Raw genomic sequence first — 23,776 nt, 5'->3', positions numbered from 1 at the left:
TCAATGTTGATGTATTTTTCAGTATTTTGTTGTGTTTGTAAAATGTGGATTTTTGTTCCACTCTAAAACGACGTGTTTTATGGGGGACAAGAAGAGATATAGAAACATAGTTAATTAGATAGAAGTTAGAGCTGTTCGTCCCGAAAGGAAAAATCTCTGTTGGCAGTTTCATACAACCGATAAAGCATGAAAGCCCACAAACGTTATTCAAAGAAAAACCAAAACAAAACTAAAATTTCATTTTCAGCGCTCTTAAAAGAGTATCATGCAAATGATGTATTGTTGAATTTTGCCTTTTTAACTGAAACTACGAAATTTAAAGTTCGATAAAAGAAAATATTATCATATCCTAGCATCATGTTATGTCATCACAAAATCATTTTCTTCATGCTAAAATATTTACCAGGATCAAATAAATACAGAAGATGGAAGAAACTGTATCATTCTTATGTTCCTTTTTATGATTCGGAATTTCTAATCAATTCAATAATTATCAAATGGGTACTATTTCTCCAACAGGCCCTTAGATAATTGATTCTCGTTGAAAAGATTGCGCAATACCACATACATGGGCGGCTAAACTTTGAAAGTAGCCGTGAACGGCTGGACAACCAGCGAGTTCTATAAGAATGCACAAATGTATGGAAAGAGAATGTCGGCTGTTAAGAAATTACCATTATAAAGGATAAACCAGTTTTATCACGAATGCGGTTTATGAAAAAATATGAAATCGCAGTTTATTATAACATTTAATAGTATTTCCTCTATCTATTCACCTGTAACATGAGCTGTAAAACCCCTATATAAATGGTTTTCGCAGACCATTTTGTCTAATGACATTTTGGGATTAGGACAGGGATCATAACAGAGACACTTCAGATTTATCATTGACAAGATATGTGTTTAGATATCTCTGTAAGCTTTTTTAATTATAATTGATCGCTCATGCACGACTGAAAATTAATTCTTTAATGTAGAAAAGAACCATGCGATTGTTACATCTCAAATTCTCATATATAAGTAATCCAATGAGGAATTCGTCGTGTGCTGTTGCTTCGTTATATTTTCTTCGTCCACTTTTTATGGTAATAGGATTATACAGTATATTGACTATCGACGTCGCCAAAGGATTCACAGATTAGCAAGGATGAAATAAAAGTATAATCTTTTCTTATAATACAGCTTTTTGGAAAATGATAGGCAGACTGAAAACATTTTAGACTAGATTTTGGATGTGTACTACCCATGGCAATGAGATTTCGATTTCGCTTTACCGCTTAGTATGCAGAATAATTTACAGTTTTGGTCGAGATGATTTCAAGTTAACGGAAAGACTCTCAGTGCATTCATTGTCTGATAGAAGGTACAACAATTTCTAAGACAAAGAATATTTCATTCAAGACAGGTAAGTGCAATAAAGGAGGAATCATTCCGGTCGTAAAAACTATGCTGTGCTAATAAAATGATATTCCTATATAATGCTGTCTCGTCTGTTGGTTTAATTGACCGTAGACTCGATGACGAGATCAATTTTGCCGCGATTTATTCTTTCCAACAACTTTCAAATACAATCGGGTGCGACTATCGATGAAAGAGAGACGATCACGGTAAATGGCATTATGGACGGACACGACGTGTAAGCCAAGATGCAGAATAGTGGACTATAGAATGGTCAAACTAAGGTAGAGTGTGCCTCGGATATATATATATATATATATATATATATATATATATATATATATATATATATATATATATATATATATATATATATATATATATGTGGACTCTCAGACTTTTACAATGCTTTTTGGTCTATCACTTTTTTGGGCTCATTTCGTTTAGAAATGAAAATATTCACAGGCTTATTATTGTGAAAATCGAGAATTTAACTTTTCCTCATGGAGTTTACTCAGGTGTGGCAGCCATGTTGAATTTTCAAGTGTCGGTAAGTGTTAGGCAATTATATTTTTCTCCGGTACAACATTAACGCAATGATCTTTGATTTTCATTTCTGATTTTGAAAGAGAATGGTTTAAATTGTCATCGCGAAAATTTGGGCAAAGGTTTTAAGTCTCTCAATTTCGTGGCGCGTACTACATCAAACACTCACGAAAGGAGTGCTGGATTGTGAATGAAGAATAAGTATTCGTTCTCGGAAAAAAATATTCCATCCGTGCTCTGATTGCGAGTGGGAGGAAAATTGGTCCAAGGCCGGTATTCGGCCACTCTATATGCAGAATCGAGACCAATTTTTCTTTTTCTATTTTTGCATTGAAAAAATTATCATTTTAAATGCAAAACTGGTAATTATATGACATGCAAGTTTCATAAATTGTCATCGATCACAGCCGTGACCTGGTTGTGTGCCGACCCTTTTGGCATTTATAGCAACTTGTATCCGCGTGAAACTGGAGCAATTAACCGTGATACTGATATCTGAGGTTTGGTATAATTGACTGTCAGTTCCTAAGATTCCTGGACACGGAATGATCCATTAAAAGTAAATAACCCCGAGTACAGTGTTTCAAGCCTCTGTCATGAATATATTTGTGGTAAGACATGATTGTTGGCTGCTCACACTGTACGTGTTCCATTTTGTGATCTTCAACATAAGCATGGCGTAACATAATGTCGAAACCCCCTGACAAACGACTATATCTTCCTCTTTTTGTCACAAAAAATCAAGATATTCTGTCAGCATTTATAACATAAAAAAGCTGTTGTAACAGTAATCGGAAAAATTGTTTCTAATATTTTTCCTGTTCACGTTCTCATTTCAGTTGCTTGAGGGTTGCTAAACATTTTTATTGTGGTTTCATGTGAGGCCCTAAAAAGAAATGTTTCAGCAGTAAAAGTCCATTGTAAAACTGCATAAAAATCGGATACATGTGGTCATAGTTTTTAATTGTGTTCTTTTATTTCTGCAAGCAGCTCTATCGCTTTTTTCTGAAGAAATTTATGAAACTATTTCGGGGGTTTGTAAATCGTCTGTCACGCTTCTGGTGTCAGTCATGAAAATAAGAATTATGGTGCCCGTTTCTGTAATCTATAGGCTTTAAAAAATTATGGGCATTTATGCAAGTGTTGCTCATCCTCCATGTAGTTATTTTTAGAATAGATACTTTGTTGTCGACTTTTAGACTGAACTTAATCCCTACTTGAAAACAAATAAATGTGTGACAGGATACTCTCTCTCTCTCTCTCTCTCTCTCTCTCTCTCTCTCTCTCTCTCTCTCTCTCTCTCTCTCTCTCTCTCTCTCTCTCTCTGCGTACAATGTACGTACACGGATTGATGGATTGATAAACAGCCCGGAGCAGTCTGAGCACACAAGGATTGAACACTTGAATGATTGACGTGTGAGAGAGAGGCGCGGGGAGATGAATCTAGCCTTAGCCTTGTCCAAGAAGCGGTTACGACACAACTTGAAGGGTGTACTGCACATTTACCACGAGCGTGAGAAGTGGATGGCCCCTGACAGTTCCAAGGAAACCACAAACTTTCCGCTTCAGGGAATCTCTCACGTACCGCATTGGCCAATTACTTATTTCACACGCAATTCTACAATTCAAACCTCGCAATATGCACAGTGAGATTGTTCAGAACCAGGCTGCTCTGGCGCGGTAATTATTCTAAAGTTTGCACTGGAACAATGCAATTCGCGACGCCACGGTGCGGCCATTCACCACGAGTTGTGTGTTCGTTACACGGTAATTGGGCGTTTCGATCACGTAAAAATCGACAGAATGCCCCGCAAAGGTTGGATTTCTTTCAGCTCGTCTTTGTATGATGTGTGAATTCGATCCTTTCCATTCAAATGTTATCATTATTTGTCTCATTCTACATCGGAAACCGTTATCATTTCAAGCACTTTTTATGTCAGTATAAGCAATTTTAAGTTCTGATTCGCACCGAAAATGAATCATGCTCCAATGGGTGCCACATCCAATGATACTTTTTTCCTGTGTTCTCCCCAGGTTCAGCACGCAATTTTGGCATGTACGCATCATTACCGACACGTTTAAGCTTCGGGTCAGCCGTTTTAATAAACTTCTCCGATTGAACGACTTTCTTTCCTCTAAGAAATGATATCCTCAATTTGCAATTTGGTTGAGAGAAAACAAGGACTTCGTTTTTTGCCTTAGGTGGTGCCGGTGGTCACAATGCACCGGGACCACTGTGCCTTGCGATAGAGAACAATTGTTACAAGCTTTCGCAATCGCGTATACGTAAGACGGCACCGCTGAGAACGAGAGTGGAACCCACGCGGGTGGGCATAAATAACGACTAGGGTTTTGAGAGAAGCTCAGTCAGTGACCACTATTCGCGCATTTTTCTGAGTCAGCAAGATGTTGAATTCAATTATCTGGCGTTGCGTGACGGAGAGCTTCAAATCTGAGTCGAAAAGTAAACGAACAAGGGACTTAACTTTTCTAGAGAGGTACGTACAGTGTAATCTCTTCATTTCATGCATACATTGGTAGCCGTCAGACAGCTACATTGTCTAATTGGAGACACAGCAGAGACAGAGACAAACAGCTAGGTAACAGACAGAGGCAGAACATATAGAAAGAAGCAGACAGACAGACAGACAGACAGACAGACAGACAGACTGACAGATATGAAACCAGACGAGTAAATAAACATTATAAACATGGAGGCAGACAGATGACGAAAAGTTGAGAATTAGCTGGAAATGGTCACGTAGGGGTATGGAAGCATACAGGTCAACACAGAAAGTTATAAGGAGAGAGAGAGATAGAGGAGGAGAAACAAGCAACAGAATGAGATAGAAGAGAAAGAAAACATTTTGTGATAAAAAACCGAGTATATAAAGGTGATAAGATAATAAGGATCCTAATTTATCGTGAAAAAAGAATCCTTCAGAATTATCATGATATTTATTAAAATTATGTACACCTAGGTCAATGATAGTATAATGTAACATACATGTATAATGTGTGTTTCTATAGCTGTTTCAAAGTACCGTTTCCGACTGCATGCAGCACAAATTTAAGACTCGACAGGCACAGACGCCCTATTCCGTCAGAATTCGATCGCCTTGTATGTCAGCGCCATAGCAGACGTTGATTGCCACATAAATCACACACGCACGACCCATTCAGAAGATGTGATGACAAGACAATTAATTTTAATGGTGGCTTCAATAAAATGCAATACTTTCTGTCTATAGGTTTACTCCGCTTTCTTGAGTCAGTCACGTATACGTCGTATACTTTATCGGAAGTTCACAACTCGAAAACAGGGTAACGAACGGTGGAAATGACGGGGTACGTACAATACAGTGGAATTTGCCCCGTGTCGTCAGTAATTGCAAACGATAAGTTAATCAGCCGACAGAAAATGGCGATAGAATCGGAATGTAGGACAGAAGGGGCTAAGAGACACAGATAAATTGAATGAAACGATCACGTTTGACGGCCTAGTTGGGTCATACACGTTGTGTTAGCGCCGCGCCCAGCTTGTTTTAATCACAAGTAAAATGTACACTACATTGAAATGAAGTAACTCCGTACTCCATTTTTGTTGCCGCCATGGCGGCGAAAGTCAACGCAACGTCGGCCCAGACGATATTTCCCACTTTGGCTGTCATTAGTATGTTAGACAACATCTGATCATACGCAAAATGGGAGCACTCACTCTTAACGATGGCCGAACCTATTTGAACAGCGTATCTTTGATAGCCTTACAATATCGTTTTATTTGCAATTGATGTCAGGCAGCAGCAGTCGCGACGGCAAGTAATAAAATTCTGCCATGCATATGTTATTTTTGGCAAAGTGGGACAGAGACATTCAAAGGATTACATCAATCGGCATTTTCTCTGACTTATCGGAGATAACATCTGGGGAAATGATAAACAATGTCTTTCAAGTGCATTTGCCGTCAGAACTTGCTGAAATATGAAAACACTATTACCGTTCTTGAATTTTTTCAAAATGAACTTTAACTTTTCGTGACTTTTTGTAGCTATCTCTTATCTACCTGCAACGTTACTATACATTCACAACTTTCTGTTTAATTTTTTTTTGCCTGATTTTAAAGCGTGAAAGTCGCGTTGCGCGTTTTTATGATTACTGAGCGAAATAGGCTTCCAGCTTCAAACATAGAGCCATCTTTCGTACAAACAGAACGAAGTTTACCGTACCGGCTGTGTCAGCCTGACTGAACAAATTATTCTTTAAAACGATCAGACAAAATTTCGACTATGGCCCATACGATATGTGGAGTGATGTCCAATGACTGGAGGATGGCATCCATAAGGCCTGTGTATATAATGCAAATGTGACAAACATATTATACGAGTCAAGCTTTAAATTGCTCAATGGCTTAAATACAATGCCATAACAAAATGAACACAAAATAAATAAATAAATAAACAAACAAATAAACAAATAAATTAATTAATATAAAAATCAAAAGAATAAGTAAAACTTTAATGATATACAGTCCTTATCTTTTGAAGGGCCAGTAGCTGTAACTTTTGGTGTTTTTTCCTTTTTTTGTTCTGTATGATTTCTATAGGTTTCATTTTCTACTGCCCAAAGCGTGTCGATATTCACAGTATTCAGCTAGTCAACTCAGCCTGTACGTGTGTAAACTGCATTGTTATTGTCAAATAGAAGCAAATATAACATTACATTTGATACACATAGTGGCTGCAGTGATAAACTAAAAATATAAATGTTTCGACATATTTTGGTGAAATGAATATTAAGAATTTTCCTGGATAATGAAAATAGTGAACAAAAAATCGTCAAAGTTTAAAGCCACTGGCCTTTAAAGGGAGAATTCTACCCTATCTGAACGAATACAACCAGGTACGGTCACGCACTTTACTGTTTATAATAACGGTCTGCTCGATTCGTTTCTTCTGGGCCCTTATTAGTCATAGAGAAAAAAGGCTTCAATTCACCGCGTGAAATGGAAGCTGTCTTTGGAGTGTTTGTAAAACAGTAAAAGAGCAGTTCTTCACTATGAAGCACCCTCTTGCGGTGGCCAATTACTTTGTTGAGTGTGATTAATTTCTCTGTTCAAGTATATTATTAAGATTTTGCCGTTTAACCTCACATTCCGCACGAAGTAGGTCGACAATGCGCCATCTTGAATTAGGCCTATATCATATCTCGCTGTTCATTAAATGATCTTACGTGTACGGTGGCTTCCGTTAAAAAAAAAAAAAAACGATTTTGCGCATATGATGGATTTTCAACCATTATCAGTAAATTGAATCCGAGGCAGTTATCATAAAACTCATGCAGCAGGTGATTTCAAAGGTAAATGATGAATGCATTCTGTATCTTTGAGCGAACCTTTTTTGGCTTGAGTAGTCACTTCCACCTTATGTTTACATCGACTCTGTTTCCGCAATGACGAATGATTTCATTCTATGTTCCTGGCAACATGAGGCTAGATTTCAGTAGATGCTGTGGAGATTGGTAATACTAACTGCATATTTTATAGCCCCTTCCCCTCCTCCCCGCCCCACACTCTGTCATTTCCATAATCTCTTAGAATACTATGCAACATTGCGTACCTTGCATCGACTCATAAGGGGTACTAGTATCTTCAGCATTGAAGAAAGATCCGACGTATGTTCTTAAGGTAGGGGGCAGATATTCGGACTCTCAAACTTTTAGAATTCTTTTCTGATATATCACTTGTGAGGGTTCAATTTAAACGTCTTGGTGTAAGAAAATTTTCACGGGCTTAGCTTTTCGAAATTCAAAATTTTAATTTTATATAATAGTTAACACAGGGATGGCGGCCATTTTGAATTTTAAATATCAGTAAATATTGGGTTATTTTTTTCTCTAATACCAAAATTTGCACGGTGACCCCCTATTTGTATTCTTGATTTTGAAAAAGAATGGTTGAAAAATTCCTTACGGGAGCTACATACCTTTTAGACACTTTCAGATTTTTATTTTTTTCTCAATTGAACACGTCCCAAACCCCAATAAAGTATACATTTTCTGAAAGCCCTGATATAGAGCTATCCGACCAAGCACAGTACACGGTCATTATTTGCATAAGAGTCACGTGACAAGCGTTTTGCTGAAGCTTCAAAAAAACGATTTTCCCGCCTTATGCAAACACGCTGCAAGATTTCCGGCTAGACTTTCTTCATTGGCAAGCCTTGACAATATTTTTCAAAACCGTGTCTGCGATTTTTTTCCCGGAGGCTCCATTCAAATTATATGGCGTGATAATTAAAATTCCTTGAAAAGCACCTTCATCTAACACCTTTAAGAGCGCATTAAAAAAAACAAAGGCATATAAAGAAAATCGCAGACACGGTTTTGAAGGATATTGTCAAGGCTTTTCAATGAAGAAATTTCAACTGGAAATCTTGCAGCGTTTCGCATAAGGCGGGAAAAAACGGTTTTTGAAAGGTTCAGCAAAACGCTTGTCACGTGACTCCTATGCAAATAATGACCGTGTACTGTGCTTGGTCGGATAGCTCTATATCAGGGCTTTCAGAAAATGTATACTTTATTGGGGTTTGGGACGTGTTCAATTGAGAAAAAAATAAAAATCTGAAAGTGTCTAAAAGGTATGTAGCTACCTTAAGGAAAATTTGAGCAAAAGTTTAAATCTTTCATTTTCGAGTCGAGGCGTTCCTTACTGCCTCAAGCAATCCTCCAGTCACTGACCAAAGACCTCATAGTTGACGCCCCTATTACAAATCGTCTGTCCTACTTCTCATTACGTTACTTTTGCGAGTTTTTTGGTACGTATTCGTAAAACAAAATCTCCTGAAATAAGCTTGCTAGTGAAAGATTATGTAATACAACGTTTACAGTAGTAACGTTTGGAGAAACAATACGGCAGTAAGTTTTAAAAACTTGTATAATTTTTGTTTTAGTTTGTTCGGCGATAAAATAATTCTTTTCAAAGTCTGGTCGGTCAAATTTGCACAACTCACTGTCAACCACTTTAACATATTTGCCCGATAGAAAAATATATTTGACCATCCCTACGGACGTATAAGTCTTGATTCGCCACATCGTTAATATTTTGAAGCTCACTGCATCAAAGCACATGTGCGACCGCCATATTTCGAAAGTCAACTCAAGGTAGTATGCGCCTCGAAAGTGAAAGACTTAAACATTTGCTCAAACTTTCCTTAAGGAATCTTTCAACCACTCTCTTTCAAAATCAAAAATAAAAATCGGGGATGATAGCGCAAATTTTGGTACTAAAGAAACAAATAACCCCTTATTTACCTATATTTACGATTCAAAATGGCCGACACGCCTGTATTAACTCTATGGAAAAAATAAATTTTTTGAATTTCGAAAAACTAAGCCGGTAAAATGTTTTGTTACACTAAGAGCTTTCAAAATAAACCCCCTAAGTAGTATAGATCAGGACAGAATGGAATACGTTTGAGAGTCCTAATATCTGTCCCCAAGGCGCGTTCTACCTTAGAAACGGCGTGTCTAAGCGCCGACACATGTTGACAGACTGTTGTATTCTGCCTGTCAGTCTAGTTACGAAGATGGGATGACCTAGAGATTGCAGACACATCTCTGGTACGGCAAGAATGTTATCGCCCCGAGGACTTGATCGTCCCGTTTTGGTGAATAGCCTGTTTGATAAGTGTACAAGGCCAGTGCAAGAATCGCTTCGGGGTAACTATGTGGTAAATTCGCCACAATAATTCCGTTTGTCTGCGGTTTAATTACCGTCTCGTGTCATAACGCTGTAGAGATAAGCCCCCTCCCCAGTGACTGGCCTGATGAGTAATCCGTCGTTACACAGTTTGCATAAACTTTCCCAAATTTGAAAACTCAATTAGATCATTTCTATCTTTCAGTAACGTCAAAGGAGTCCACTTTTGCCCTGAGGTAGGGTTTATAATCTCCGATGGGTCATTTGCGTGTTTATATATTTTGACGTGACTTGATAGGAGTATAGAGACTAAACAAAACCGATATATGTATGGTCTTCTGTTTCAGTTTCATATAGTGAAGGTATAGCAGGGCCCCGACAGAGAAACCTTTATGTGTACTCGCAGGCTAGACTGGTATAAACCAGATTTTGTTATAATGCCCGATATAGCAGATCCCTCTAGTGCTGCTGCATGTATTTGGTATATGAGCACATTGTAACCGATTCAACTGTTCTGACTTTACATTCATTCATAGACGTGTCCACTCTATTAACTTATAAGGTATCTTAGTTTACAGGGAAACCATTTTATTTGAAAATACATGTAGCGTTACTATTTGCCATGTTTATGACTTAGATATAAAATTTGTAGTTCACATTATGCAAAGGTATAGTGTTTTGTCGCCTTTGTCAACGAGACTTTCATCAGTCTTGCTAAAGGCCTATTAGCTCTTAAACTTTATATGTTTTACATGATTTTTTAAACAATATAAACAGTTGTTTGTTTTCCCTACAAATGCTGATCCTCCCTGGATGTCAGTACATTTTGACCGAGGGAGGTAACCAGTATAAATATGAATAAATATATAATAAATAAATAAATAAACGTATGCCTATATTCAACTACATTGTGTAATATTATTTATGTGCGTTATGTGCAATGTTATTGTTGACAATGGAAGTTTAGTTTGGTATAGGATTCATTTGCAAATAATAAAAACAGTGCATTATGTTGGCAAGGCAAAAATTGTCTCTTTCCATACTTTAGAGAGGAAAAGTAGAAAACACGTTTGCTTTCTGCAAGTAAGATAATTAGAATATTATCAAAAGTTTTGGTTCTTCGCCCTCTAAATAAGGCTATTAGGTGTATTTGTGATTTTAATTAATGATTTTCCACAATCTTAAAATTAGTCGGCTGCATTTATGAAAAAGTAAGACCTTACCCTAAAAAATTGTTACAAAAGTTTCCTCAACGGTTTTTTTATAGAGTCAAATGTGCTTAATGACATAGTAAAAGTCTACCAAAATCTGACCACCGGATGGTCCGGAAACGTGTCATTTTCAAGATGGCGTCCAAGATGGCCGCCATATACTTAAAATGGCCATATCTACTTAAATATTAAACCTAGAATAGTGATGTATGTGTCTACCACCATGTTTTAGTGGTTTAGGAATCCTTGTACCATATCTAGATTATAGGCAAGTGATCATAAGTCACATAATATGCATATTTACACATGTATTAAAAATAATCACTGTCACATTCTTCGTCCGGAACATGTTGCTCATGTGGATTTTCACAATTTCCGAGGGTAGGTAGTAAAGGGAAAGGGAAAGCGTATAATATAAGTGTATATCATGTTGGACTGTTTTATGTAAAATGTTGCTTAGCCATGGTGAGACGTGCCCGTAATCTACGTGTCTTGATGTTACTCCGCACTGGAGCGGAGAGACTAGTGTGACACTGCGATCCTTTGGCGCTACGTTTCGAAAACAGAGTTTCTTCATCAGTCGCTTAAAATTCATTCTTGATTGGTGAGACGTGTTGAATGGTTGATTGTTTTTATTTGGTAGTATGTTGTTCCACTTACATTTGTTGTTCAAGTAGGGAAACTAGAATGTCTACTGTTTGGTCTTGTTGTGTTTGTGTAGGTTCGTGTGAACCTGAGTTCGAGCTGTTGTCGCTTTTGTGAAGTCTGGCGCTTATAAGTGTATCGCCTATATTTCTGTTCCTTCTATATGCGATTATTGGTTGATTTTGGAACAGTTTTTTTAGTGTTTCGTCTTTTTCAAGTTCACTCCAGTTTTCTGTCAGGGCTTGCTTGATTTTTGTCGTTTCGATGTACGGGCTATATGTTGTTATGAAGACTACTGTATTGTTGGTGGCGTTCTTTCTTTCTTTTTGTTGTTCAAGCTGTCTTTTTCTGCTTTTATGATCTGTCCCTCTTAAATCATTGTCAATAACATCAACTTAGAATTTTCCTGCACTGAACAGATAGAAACAACATTTCTTGTTGATCTTTGGTATCAATACTGGTATGTACTGATTCCGATCAAATATTGTCGGTCTTGTAATTTTTCACTAAATTGTGTGACTTTCTGTGTAAAATGGGTTTCGTTGTTGCATGTTCTGATGTATCGTAATGTTCCACCTTTGATCAGACCTTTGAATGTTGCTGCCGGATGGCATGAGTTTCTTTGTAAGAACTGGAATGTATCTGTTGGTTTTGTATGTGCCTTGATGTCGAGAATGTTCTCTCTGTTGTATCGACGACCTTTGTAGATAGTCAGGTCTTAATATGTGATTTCTTGAGAGGAGCTTTCAAACGAGAATTTGAAAGTAGATGCATTTTGTTAATGTTTGATATGAATTCATTGAGTTCGTGTTGTTTTCCGATGAAAATCAGGAAAACGTCGTCGGTGAACCTCAGCCAGGTCGGTATTTGTTGTTTGTGTTTCTGTATTATTCTCATTTCTGTCTAATGAAATGTAATATCTGCTATTTCGGAGACGAGGGAGACCCCATAGAGCAACCAATATTTGCCAGTACAATTCATCGTTGAATTCAAATGTTTTGTTTTTTAAGATTATTTTAGCAGAATGAGATAAAACAAATAGAACATTCTCGACACCAAAAACACACACAAAACCAACATTCCAGTTCTTACGAAGAAACCCATGCCATCAGGCAGCAACATTCAAAGGTCTGATCAAAGGTGGAACATTATGATACATCAGGACATGCAACAACGAAACCCATTTTACACAGAAAGTCACACAATTTAGTGAAAAATTACAAGACTCAGGTTCACACGAACCTACAAAAAACACAACAAGACCAAACAGTAGACATTCTAGCTTCCCTACTTGAACAACAAACGTAAGTGGAATAACATACTACCAAATAAAAACAATCAACCATTCGACACGTCTCACCAATCAAGAATGAATTTTAAGCGACTGATGAAGAAAACTCTGTTTTCGAAACGTAGCGCCAAAGGATCGCAGTGTCACACTAGTCTCTCCGCTCCAGTGCGGAGTAACATCAAGACACGTAGATTACGGGTACGTCTCACCATGGCTAAGCAACATTTTACATAAAACAGCCAAACATGATATACACTTATATTATACACAATTTCATACACAAAACGCAAACAACCCAAATATGAACGATGTGTGGAGTTGCTTTCCCTTTACTACCTACCCTCGGAAATTGTCTAGGTTTAATATTTAAGTAGATATGGCCATTTTAAGTATATGGCGGCCATCTTGGACGCCATCTTGAAAATGACACGTTTCCGGTGGTCAGATTTTGGTAGACTTTTACTATGTTATTAAGCACATTTGACTCTATAAAAAAACCGTTGAGAAACCTTTTGTAGCGATTTTTTGGGGTCAAACCATATTTTCAGCCGACTAAATACCAACTCTTTACATATGGATATAAATGTAAGATTGGAACAATGACATTCTTCCAATCTGAATCGGGTCACTACTAGTGCAATGCGTATAAACTTTTTTGATAATGATCCCTCACAAGTTGGGACGTGTTAAAGAAAATTGTGACCGATTTTTTTATTCACAGTGCTGGTACGAATATTTTCCGTGTACAGTATGGTTCCAGTTTGAACGTTACTCTGGATGAGACTGTGTCCAAGAACATTCATGTTGACAACTTTGTAAGAGACTTTTTTTAATTCGTAGACTTCGTCTTTTTATCCTTATTCGTAATCTTGTTGCCTTATATCATGGTTTGATACAAAATGCGTTATATTATTGCTGTATTGTTTGGGGTAACGCGACTGAAAATAATATTGATAAAGTTTATACCTTGCAAAGGAGAGCATTACTGTACTTTTTGATTTTAGCTTTTTAGACAAATCAACTCGATTCAATGTCATGTCAGTTATACAGAGAATGTTTTACTTGTGGCAGTCACTGTGTAAGTGTTAAAAATAACGCTCCTTATTAATGTTTTTGTTCCCCAAAGTAATGTTAACACTTATCACACACGTTCAGCTTTTCAACAGAAATTTGATGAACAACGTTGTCAATTTAATGCAGTCAAAAGTTTTCATTATCAAGCGACAAAAGTTTTGAACTCACTATTCACAGAAAGAAGTCCGAAATGAGGTTTAAATTTCTCTTAAAAGAGTTTGTCTAGAAAAATATTCCATCACAATTTTTTTCCTTTTCGGTATATTTAATAATTCACTGTCAGAAACATGTGCATTTTGGGGGAATCTTATGTGTATTTATATCTCTTTATTGCTTTTTCCGTGGCTCATTTCAATTTACTTGGTATTTATTTCGTATACTGTAAGTTTGTTTGCCCGAAGAATATTATGACTTTCAGTAAATCAGTTGCTCATTAAAAGAGTAATAAATAGATAAATAAATAAATAAATAAACTGGCGTTGTTTCACAGAGACCTTTCCATATCGGGGGGACTTTCTTTTGTAACAAAAGAAAACAGTGGTCCAACATTGTACTACACAAACCCTTCTAAGTGACGATGACAAAATATATATATTTTTTATGACTGGAAAGGTGAAAGAGTTCAATTTTGGTGAACACTCGTCACACATTCTGAAGTTAAATCACTCAAAACGAGTAATGCTTTCTCTTCATCAAACTAAATCAAGATCTTCAGAATGCTATTTATCGAACTAGCCAGTTTTAGAGTTAAATGTATTTCTCTCAATGACACTTTACAAGTGTCAATTATCAGTAGCGCGGGTCTTTTATCGCTTTCCAATTTCGGATACTTTGTAGGGCAGTGGCCTTTCTCTCGGTTTGAAAACATTGCTATACCCTTTTTCTTGTAATCACGCAGGGGTCTACAGTAGCTGCATTGAGGCCTATAAGTAGCCAATGTACCGTGCTTAACACGCGCATTCAACGTGAAGGAGCAATTAATGGATAAAATTCAACTGAAAAGAAGAAAAATGGGAGATCGTGAGGGAGAGTCGAAACAGGCAATAAAGCGTTGCAGCAGTGTTTGAGAAGTCACGTACTCGAACAAAGCGCCGCTTCCAGAGACCTACTTCGTGTATTATATGGCACTTGGAGATTCTAACGACGGCTGCCATAGCGATGACTGGTTCAATCGTTCACGACTGAAGTGTACGCCGGAAAAGCGTGATTGATGGGGGAGAGTGTCTCGTCTGATAGTTCTCCGTGTCGGGTCAGCACATGTTCAGAACGGGTCAAAGACACACGCTCCCCTTTGTGCGTTGGCAGCGATGTTTCAACGAGGCATGCCGATCGGCAAATGGCTGATAGCATCAAATTGAATGTCATTCATGAAAAAAAGACTTTCCGATTTCCAAAAGGTAATGAACAGATTCCTTAAGGCACATTTGAAAGGTTGAGAAAAATGAATGTAGGGACCAAATTAATATCATTTACGTTACCGAAATTCTCTTCCAATTTAAGAATCTAGTATGACTTACGCAATATAAACACAAGGAGCTATGCCTCCGATCGTTTGTTTGATTGTATTCATGCGTGTTTACTTATTTGTTACGTATAGTCATTTTTATATAAAATAAAGAACCAATAAAAAGATGTATTTGTATTCATGTTTGTCAATAAAGAACGATATTTGTTTGTATATTTGGTTTTTTGTTTATTTTTTTACAAGTATAGCCAATAAATGATACTCAAAAAAGTTTATAATACAACACCACCCATGAAATAAAGCATACCCCTCTTCGCCACGAGGAGTAAGCTATCATGTGTGTCCACCACTCTCTCTGAATACTCACCCTTTCCAATAACTCACAAGAGAAGCATCTGTGCTTGCCATTTTGTCCAACTATCCTATTTTCAAGTCCAGCATATAAAACACCAAATAATTGCCTGAGAAAAAAAAATGAAATACCGTTCGTGCGCAGAGAATATTATCTGCTCTTACTGTGTTCCACTCTTTAATTTATTGAAATCACTGGCATTTGAAAATGCTGAAAATCGGCGATATCTATTTCCTGTACTTTAACCGTGTAGATAAAGTGTAATTTTGACGTATTGATCGTGTAAACGGTCTCGGAATTTGGCAAACAACCCCACGCTGGACATTGGCGGGAAAATTTCCACGGATGCGCAGTTACAGTATTTCTTAAATCTGCTCATAAGCAAAGAATACGCATCGTGCAACGATATTGTTAAAGTCCGCCAGTTGACACATTTTGGCATCAAACATTTGGGAAATTTACAGTGTTTAAAATAATCGTGAACCGATTCTAAAGAAAAAAAAAAGGGCAAAACTCGTCGATGTCAATTCCCCTTGGGACGAGAGTCGCAACGGTAACGTAAATACCGAGGGCCGAGGCAGGAAATACCGTTCGTGGGCAGAGAATACTACCTGTACTTACTTTACCCACTCTGATTGGTCCAATTCGAATTTAAATCACATGCTAACCCGCTAAAGTGAGGCACGTAAGTTCCCTTGAAAGAGAGCTTGGAGAACGATGTGAAAAATCGTCGATTACTGTGAAAAAAAAGGCAAGGCACTAAAATAATATGGACAACCTTGTATGACGGTCAGTTCCCGTACATGACGTTTAACTATTAGGCTACTCATACGATAAACGATGTGATGTCAATTTGACATGCAAGATGTAAATCAGTTTATTATTCCGTCCGATAAACCTCACACTGATAACATTGTTATCGGAATGTCGTACAGGGCCGAAGTGTGCGATAGGTGGAGCAGAAGTAGACCATTTCGATAACCATTGTCCGTTAAGTTTCATCGGTTAGGCCTTGACGGATTGAAACTGTTTTAGCATGAGTACCTCTGGTCGGAAACAAGACTGCATATCAGAGGCCGATGAATATACTTCGTCTGGACCGTACTGTTTTGAACAGTTCTCGACTATGAACCAAATAATTCATTTTGATGACAGTAATTAAGATGTTTTCTTTATCACTGGTCCCCATCATCCTGAGTGCACTACTGTATGGCGCCCCCTCTCGACTATTGTCCGTTATCTTTCTATTCCCACATCTTTCGCAGATACAGAGCCATTGTTGACAAATAAAGAATGTTCACAAAACGGAAACTATATTTACCAATATCGACGTAACTTCTTTGATTTCAAGATGTAAAGCCATTTTAAACCGAGTTCGCTGTTTCCTTATCAGGTTTCCGCGTGATTTCAAAATGTACTGCCGCAAGTTCACAATCTGGCGCTCTCAAGGTGTTAAATTTCAGAATATTACATGGCAACACGGAGGTCCTTCTTCTTCGTCTTTAGGATTACTCGTTTGGCTTTGCTCAGCGGTACTCGAAATCTTCAAAGTATTGACTACACGAGACATTCATAGTTTGTTTGCGTACTTTTTATTGGGTAGATGACATAAATGCAAAGTCATTACGTCATCGGCAAAACTCCATCATCTTATAATAAGTGTTCCCCCTGGTAATGAAGTGTTTATGACCAAGGTTCCCATCGATGGTCAACACCAGAAAAGCCATTGCCTTGTTTGATTTCTCACGGTCCGTATCGCAAATGTCATGTGAGAAGTTCTGAACATGGATTACACTTGTGGTTGGATTTACTAAATTTGGGTTGGTATGGTTTGTGTCTTGTGGCAAACTGAGCGGAAAGTTAGATTAAATAAATTTGTCTTTTCTCATCTCCTCCATCTTGAATAATAAAATGATATGAAATGACCAGATATTCCGCTTTGAGATGATATCCAATATTTTCCTATGGAGTTCAGACACCTTAACTCCAGAAGTAGGGAAATGGCAAACAGGAAAACGAAAGCCAGAATAACAAATGGAAATAAACTATCACATTTGTAGCAAGTTCACGAATTACATGCCTATCTTTCAAAATATGTAGATTGCAAGCTTCATCACCAAGGTCAATCCAAGCAATTAATTTTGACCGACCTGCACTCACTGATTACACCAGGTACTGCTGTATTTTTGCTTCGTCCTGTGTAAGGCCACCATCTCAGGTACCCAAATTCAAGCCCCACGTGCCACCATTCACTATTCAACATTCACATTTCTCGATTCACGATTCACATTCTGCAGTTTAAGTTAGAAACAAATGCATGTTCATTCAAATTAATTTAATCGATTCATCTGCACTGATAAATTACCATTAGTACTTCAAGGACGCCCTCTATATGCAAGAAGTGGTAGCGTGCGATACATGTGTTCACAAAGTCTACTCGGGAGGACTGGATAGAAATTACAGGGAGAGAGGGCCAGTGTTTTTTAGAATGACTTGGTGAATAAAAAAGTGACCTTTCAAGAGTTTTATTTTGTACAGAAAAGAGTGACTCTCCCCAGCTGTATTGCACAACTGAAACTGGTCACAGATTTGAAGGCCCAGTAGTAAAATAGAGGTCAAAGGTTACTCTGGTCACGCGACATTTTATCAAAAACTTTAATCCGTGACATATCCCTGTCCATCAAAAATCAGACATGCTAGCTTTGTTGGCTAGCCTAGAATGAGGTAGCTCACGTACTCAAGTTTGCACTCCATACGTTAATTTTTGTTCACTTGGTATTAGAGTTGATTGACATCTTTCCAATCAGAAATCCCAGTTTGTCTGCAGCCCAAGCTGATTCTATTGATTACTACTGAATTTCATTGGATTTTTGGATTTTTCCTCTGGACTCCCATTTTTAGCATTTTATCACAGGCCAGACCAGCTTTTTATTCACTCCGATATTTTTTGTACCTACGTTTCATTTCACATTTTTATAATAACTTTTCATATATTATGCTTGAGTAGAAGCTTTAAATACTCATCATGCCAAGTGTCGCTTGCCTCAATGTAGGTGATTCAATTGTGAAATACCTACAGAGTAAGATCACTGATTCATGCGGAATAACACCTGTTGTTCTGTCCTTTCCAGGTTATCTAGTCGAAGAGATATTTAACTGCATTTCTGATATACGTGCAGCAGTTTAAGATTGTTTAATTTCATGTCGGTATCAACAACTATAGTGAGCGTCTAACTTGTTCGTGTTCTTTTCACTGCAATTATATGTTACCATGCCATCATATTTTTGCTTGACACAAGCAGAAACCTCGATACTGATTTATTCCAAACAGATCTTATTCCAAGATCATGTGTTAGGGACTTTCAACGGCTTACTCAGTTAAGAGAAACACTGTGGTTATACAGCAACAAAAACAAGACTTCGGCACCTTGAGAAGGAGACAGAAATACCATGTAGCCAGTGATATTGCAAAATACTTATGATCATTCCTAGGAACATGTGGTGAGAAAGAATTCCATGAGAAACTGCACACTTAGAGACTTATGAAAGACTTTACTAATGAAAGACTGTAGTTAGTAATTTTACAATGTTTGAAAATATGATAAGTATATATGTACACACAGACAGACAGAGATAATTTCCAGACATAAAGCAGATTACGATTACATCGTTAATCTTGCATTCTTCTTCCCTACATTGCCTTACACCCTGTTGCCAGGGAAGCAGATCTAAGTCTGTCCACTGTAATAATTATTTTATTGAGGCAGTATTTCGGGGGGCGTTTGTTATAACTGTTGTGTAAACTCCTGTGTGTTGCATGAACACAGACAGGGGTTTCAGGCATTAAAACAGCAAGCTTAAATGAAATCGACTGTAAATACATTACGTGGATGTTGATATTACAATCCTTCTTATTATACTTCAATGCTCAAGGAAATGTGCCTTAAAGGTAGGGAACTCAATCCCAGGGATCGAGTTTGTTCTAGTCTGTAAGAGGATCATGAAGGTATCACAACCTTCTGTTTTCCATTGAAATTGTAATCTGGCGAGTAAATTTCCTTGCAAGACAATCTGACGCCTAAACCACGCCTTTAAACGAAACTATTTTGTCTGGTCGATTTAAAGCAACTTGAAAATGAATTAATGGTCATGACCATTCATTAATTTTAGCGATGGTTTCATGTAATCCTGTCTAAAACCGGGGTTGAATATATGCATGGTCACCCATTCATTATCTTTCAACATGTCAAACAATATAAGCAGTATCTCGTATCAAACAAAATTCATGAAAAATGACCGACTTTGTCCCTTTAAGACTAATATTCAAACAAAGCCAATAACGTTGAAATAGAGCTTGTTACGAATGAATACCGTCGTAGTTACTAAGCATGTATCTGCCAGTCAAAGCTGATCAAAAGCACTACTGGATTTTTGAAGCCAGTCCTAATAGTAAATTCTTCTGTTCCACACGCAATTTTCCTCCTTAAAAATGACATGTCAAGTTTAAGGATTTTGCGTAGCATCAATATTTGTTCTTTTTACCAGATTTTCACACAATTTTCGGCTTACCTTTATGGGAATATTTGTTTTTAAATGTCAGCATGGCTACAATTGGATACTTGGCAATTTTTACTCTGTTGATTTTTTTAACCGTCAACTATCCATGTCAAGATGACATGGGATATGGTCAATCCCTAAAAGGGATGAGTTTCAAGATACATATTAACTTGCCACATTGGGTGAAAGCACATATTTGTTTCCCTATAGGCCTTTGTTAGCAACTTGCAATCCCTTCATAGAAATGTATGCTGTCCCCCCCCCCACCTCTCCCAATGGCCGTTCAATGTGTATATACAGCAATAGTGATAATATGTTGTCTCCAGTCCATTGTCTTCCAGATGCGCGTCTTCATACAGGTCATTGGCGCTGGCTGTCATCGGCTCTCCATCTCCTATCATGGTCAGCCTTCGGTGTGACGTTTCCGAATATCTTGGTGGTAGTGAGAATCACAGAGTGCAGAAATCCCCATGCAGCAGCCGAGTAAAATGTGACGTCAGAGGTTCCAGTCATGTCATACAGGGCCCCTGCGTGAACACAATACACGATGTTACTTTTAAAACGATTTAAAATAGAACGACAAAAGCACTCATATCCATATCTATAAACAGATGATAACTTCACTTACACTTCCAACACAAGTGATAGCAACATGTTCTGCATTTTATAGAGAGATACTTTGCGTATATTCTCCACGCTTCTATACTTTTTGAAGACATTTCAAATATGATGTTTCCTTGTGTTGGATTTCAAAAGTATTCAAGATTTTCCTCACTTGAGTAACTGCAATATCTGGGCGCAGGTCGAGGTAGTCAACATAATCAAATCTCCACTTGTTCGCTGTTATCTTGAGTAAAATGACTTTAAGTTACTTACACCTGATTTAGCTTTATTGTTGAGTTGTCATGACTGACCCGTGCCCTGATTTGAAACTTACTCTATCTAAATTTTCAAGTCAACAGTACCCTTTCTCGCTAGAGATTGGTTGTTAGCAGGCAACATCATCTGAAATCATTGAAGGGAACTAGCTATAACTTGTGATTTTGTTCACGTTGTAATAAGAAAACAAATAGCTTTTCTTATTCTTCCTCACTCGAATACAAAGTATCATCGTATCAGTATGAGTGTCATTTGTGCTGTGTCAGATACGAGACGAATTCGAGTGTCTGATGTAGCACAAATGGCATGAATGCTGATACGACTCAGGGAACAGGCGATATTGTGTAATAACCTATCTATCATGTACCCATGCCCAGAATTTTGCAAATGATAGGGAAAACCTTAAAGTATGAGACTTTACTTTTATTCCGCCATGCGCATAAATACAGATATTTGTGTAAACAGGCTCAATCCATAAAGTATGAAGAAGTCAACAGCACGCGCGACAAATCCTCCAAACGCACAGCAAGGGAAAATACCGGGATTCAAAAACAAGTCATAACTGATGACGTTTATTGTGCATATCTCGACGTTTACCATAAAATATCACGGCTGATATTTTACGTAAACGTCATAAGGATGAAACGATATGGGCATGGGTATATGATAACAAAGAAATCGACTCTGTGAAAGTTGAACTGTTGTCTTGCAGGAGGTAAGGCATTGTCAAAACAACACCATACATCCACAAATTCTGCTAGGTTCCGGTACATATTGTTTACAAACGTTGTTTGGGCGGATCTGGCGGTGTTTTTACTACATCTGACCTCCTCCACAATAAGTTTCAACTTTCGCAGAGTATAAAGTGTTGACAACACCTCAATTTATTGTATAGTTCCCGTATTGCCAACGATTCAATTTAAACTACTCCATATTTTTATGAAGTCTTGTCTGGACTGAAATTCAGTCATGAATGATACGTACCATACGACATAACATACAGCCGCTATATTGACAAGCGGACAACACAACACAACACAACACAACACAACACAACACAACACAACACAACACAACACAACACAACACAACACAACACAACACATCACAACACAACACAACACAAGCACAACACAACACAACACAACACAACACAACACAACACAACACAACACAACACAACACAACATAGACAATGTACCGACACACATAACGCAGTCACAGTTGTGAATGGAAGCTACATAGATCTGGTAAAACAACCAAGAAGTGATGTTAAATGAAAACCCATCTCACCGCACCATTTTTTTGAAAAGACTTAGTACGAAAAATAAAACTTATCCCTAATGGCGAATTTAATAAAATTAGGTTCAAGAGGATCCGATCTTCTAAAACAAGTTTCAACTTATTCTTTGCACCATTGCTGTTTACCTGCAATTGTTATCCCGATTAAACTACCAAGTCCGATGGAAACGAGACACAGTCCAAACGCACTTGCCACATGCTTTCTTCCTATTGCATCCTTAAAAACTACAAAAGGCAGCGAGTTCGTTAAACCACTCGCGAGTCCAAGGAGCACGCTTAGTGTCATGACGCCCCAGTAGTTGGTTACAAAGACGAACGCCAGGAGAAGCGCGCTCCATGTTGTTATGCTTCCAATAAGAACACATACAGGTGACACAATTCTCAGGTCGATGAACCAGCCATGTACCAGTCTCATCAGGAATGAAGCGGCTCCAAATGCCGTAATTAAGAGCGACGCATCCATTCTCTCGATGCGGATTTCGTCTGCCCGTTGCATGAAAAAAGTGACGAAAATTCCGTACGAAGCGCCGGTACAGCCGACAGCCAATAAGAGGCCGATCATGCCTGGTTTCATACAGATGATGTGAAAACCGAGCAGACGGGTGAGGCGCATGCACAGGCGCCCTCTCTTGGCACTGTCGGTATCGTTCTCTCTGTTGGATTTTGCCATAGGTATTTGTAGGCGTAGAAACGCCGCTGCCACAAACAGGTTTCCACACATTCCCGAGAGAATAATGACAGTTCCCTGCCATCCATAACGCTCGATGAGTAATTGACAGAGGGGTGGTAAGCCCATCACACCAAGTCCATAACCTGAATATCCAAGTCCGTTGACTAAACCATGTCGTTTTTGGAAATGTTTTCCGAGTAGAGCGAAGGTCGGTAAATAAGACAACGACAAGCCAAAGTCTGAAAGAAAGGACAGAGATTTTTGTTTATTGGGACACTTTAAAAACAAAACTTGAACACTTCGACTTCATAAAGACAGGTCTGACACATCCCGTTGTAACATTTCGTAACTCTATACTTAGAAGACTTCAACCTGAGCCCCCACAAGTGGTGTACCAAAAGAATCCTGGAAAAGTTTGAGAGTCTGAATATCTGTCCCTCGGGTGCATTCTACGTAACAGTCAAATGTTCAATGTTTTTTTTTCTGCGAAATGAACACACAATTATGTTATTTGTGTTTATTCCTCATAATTGCTGTCAAGAGTTGTTGACTAACAAACAAAATGACATAATCCTCCTGTTATGCGTGACCTACTTTTCTTTGGCACAAGGGACAAGTAGAAAGGGAAATTTCACGGTATGTATATGAAACCCTGCGGTCCAGAAACAAGTCTTTGAAGATGAGAAGTTT

At 37.9% G+C, this 23,776-nt stretch overlaps 1 protein-coding gene across 3 annotated transcripts in view; it reads right to left on the bottom strand.

Moving 5' to 3' along the window:
* Positions 1–19,210: 19,210 nt before the first annotated feature.
* The window catches only part of LOC139133447 (monocarboxylate transporter 13-like), a 9,988-nt gene continuing 5,422 nt past the window's right edge, over positions 19,211–23,776 (bottom strand). For all 3 annotated transcript variants that reach the window (XM_070700045.1, XM_070700047.1, XM_070700046.1), the window contains exons 4-5: positions 22,543–23,325; positions 19,211–20,762 (exon numbers count right to left, since the gene is read on the bottom strand). In XM_070700045.1, the coding sequence (XP_070556146.1) occupies positions 20,596–20,762; positions 22,543–23,325 (950 nt within the window). In that variant the 3' untranslated portion in view covers positions 19,211–20,595. The remainder of the gene's footprint in view (positions 20,763–22,542; positions 23,326–23,776) is intronic.

Source organism: Ptychodera flava, chromosome 5 (assembly GCF_041260155.1).
Source record: "Ptychodera flava strain L36383 chromosome 5, AS_Pfla_20210202, whole genome shotgun sequence".
NCBI classification, from domain to species: Eukaryota; Metazoa; Hemichordata; class Enteropneusta; family Ptychoderidae; genus Ptychodera; species Ptychodera flava.
The sequence above is the reverse complement of the archived record's forward strand: the minus strand, read 5'-3'. Positions and strand labels throughout refer to the sequence as shown.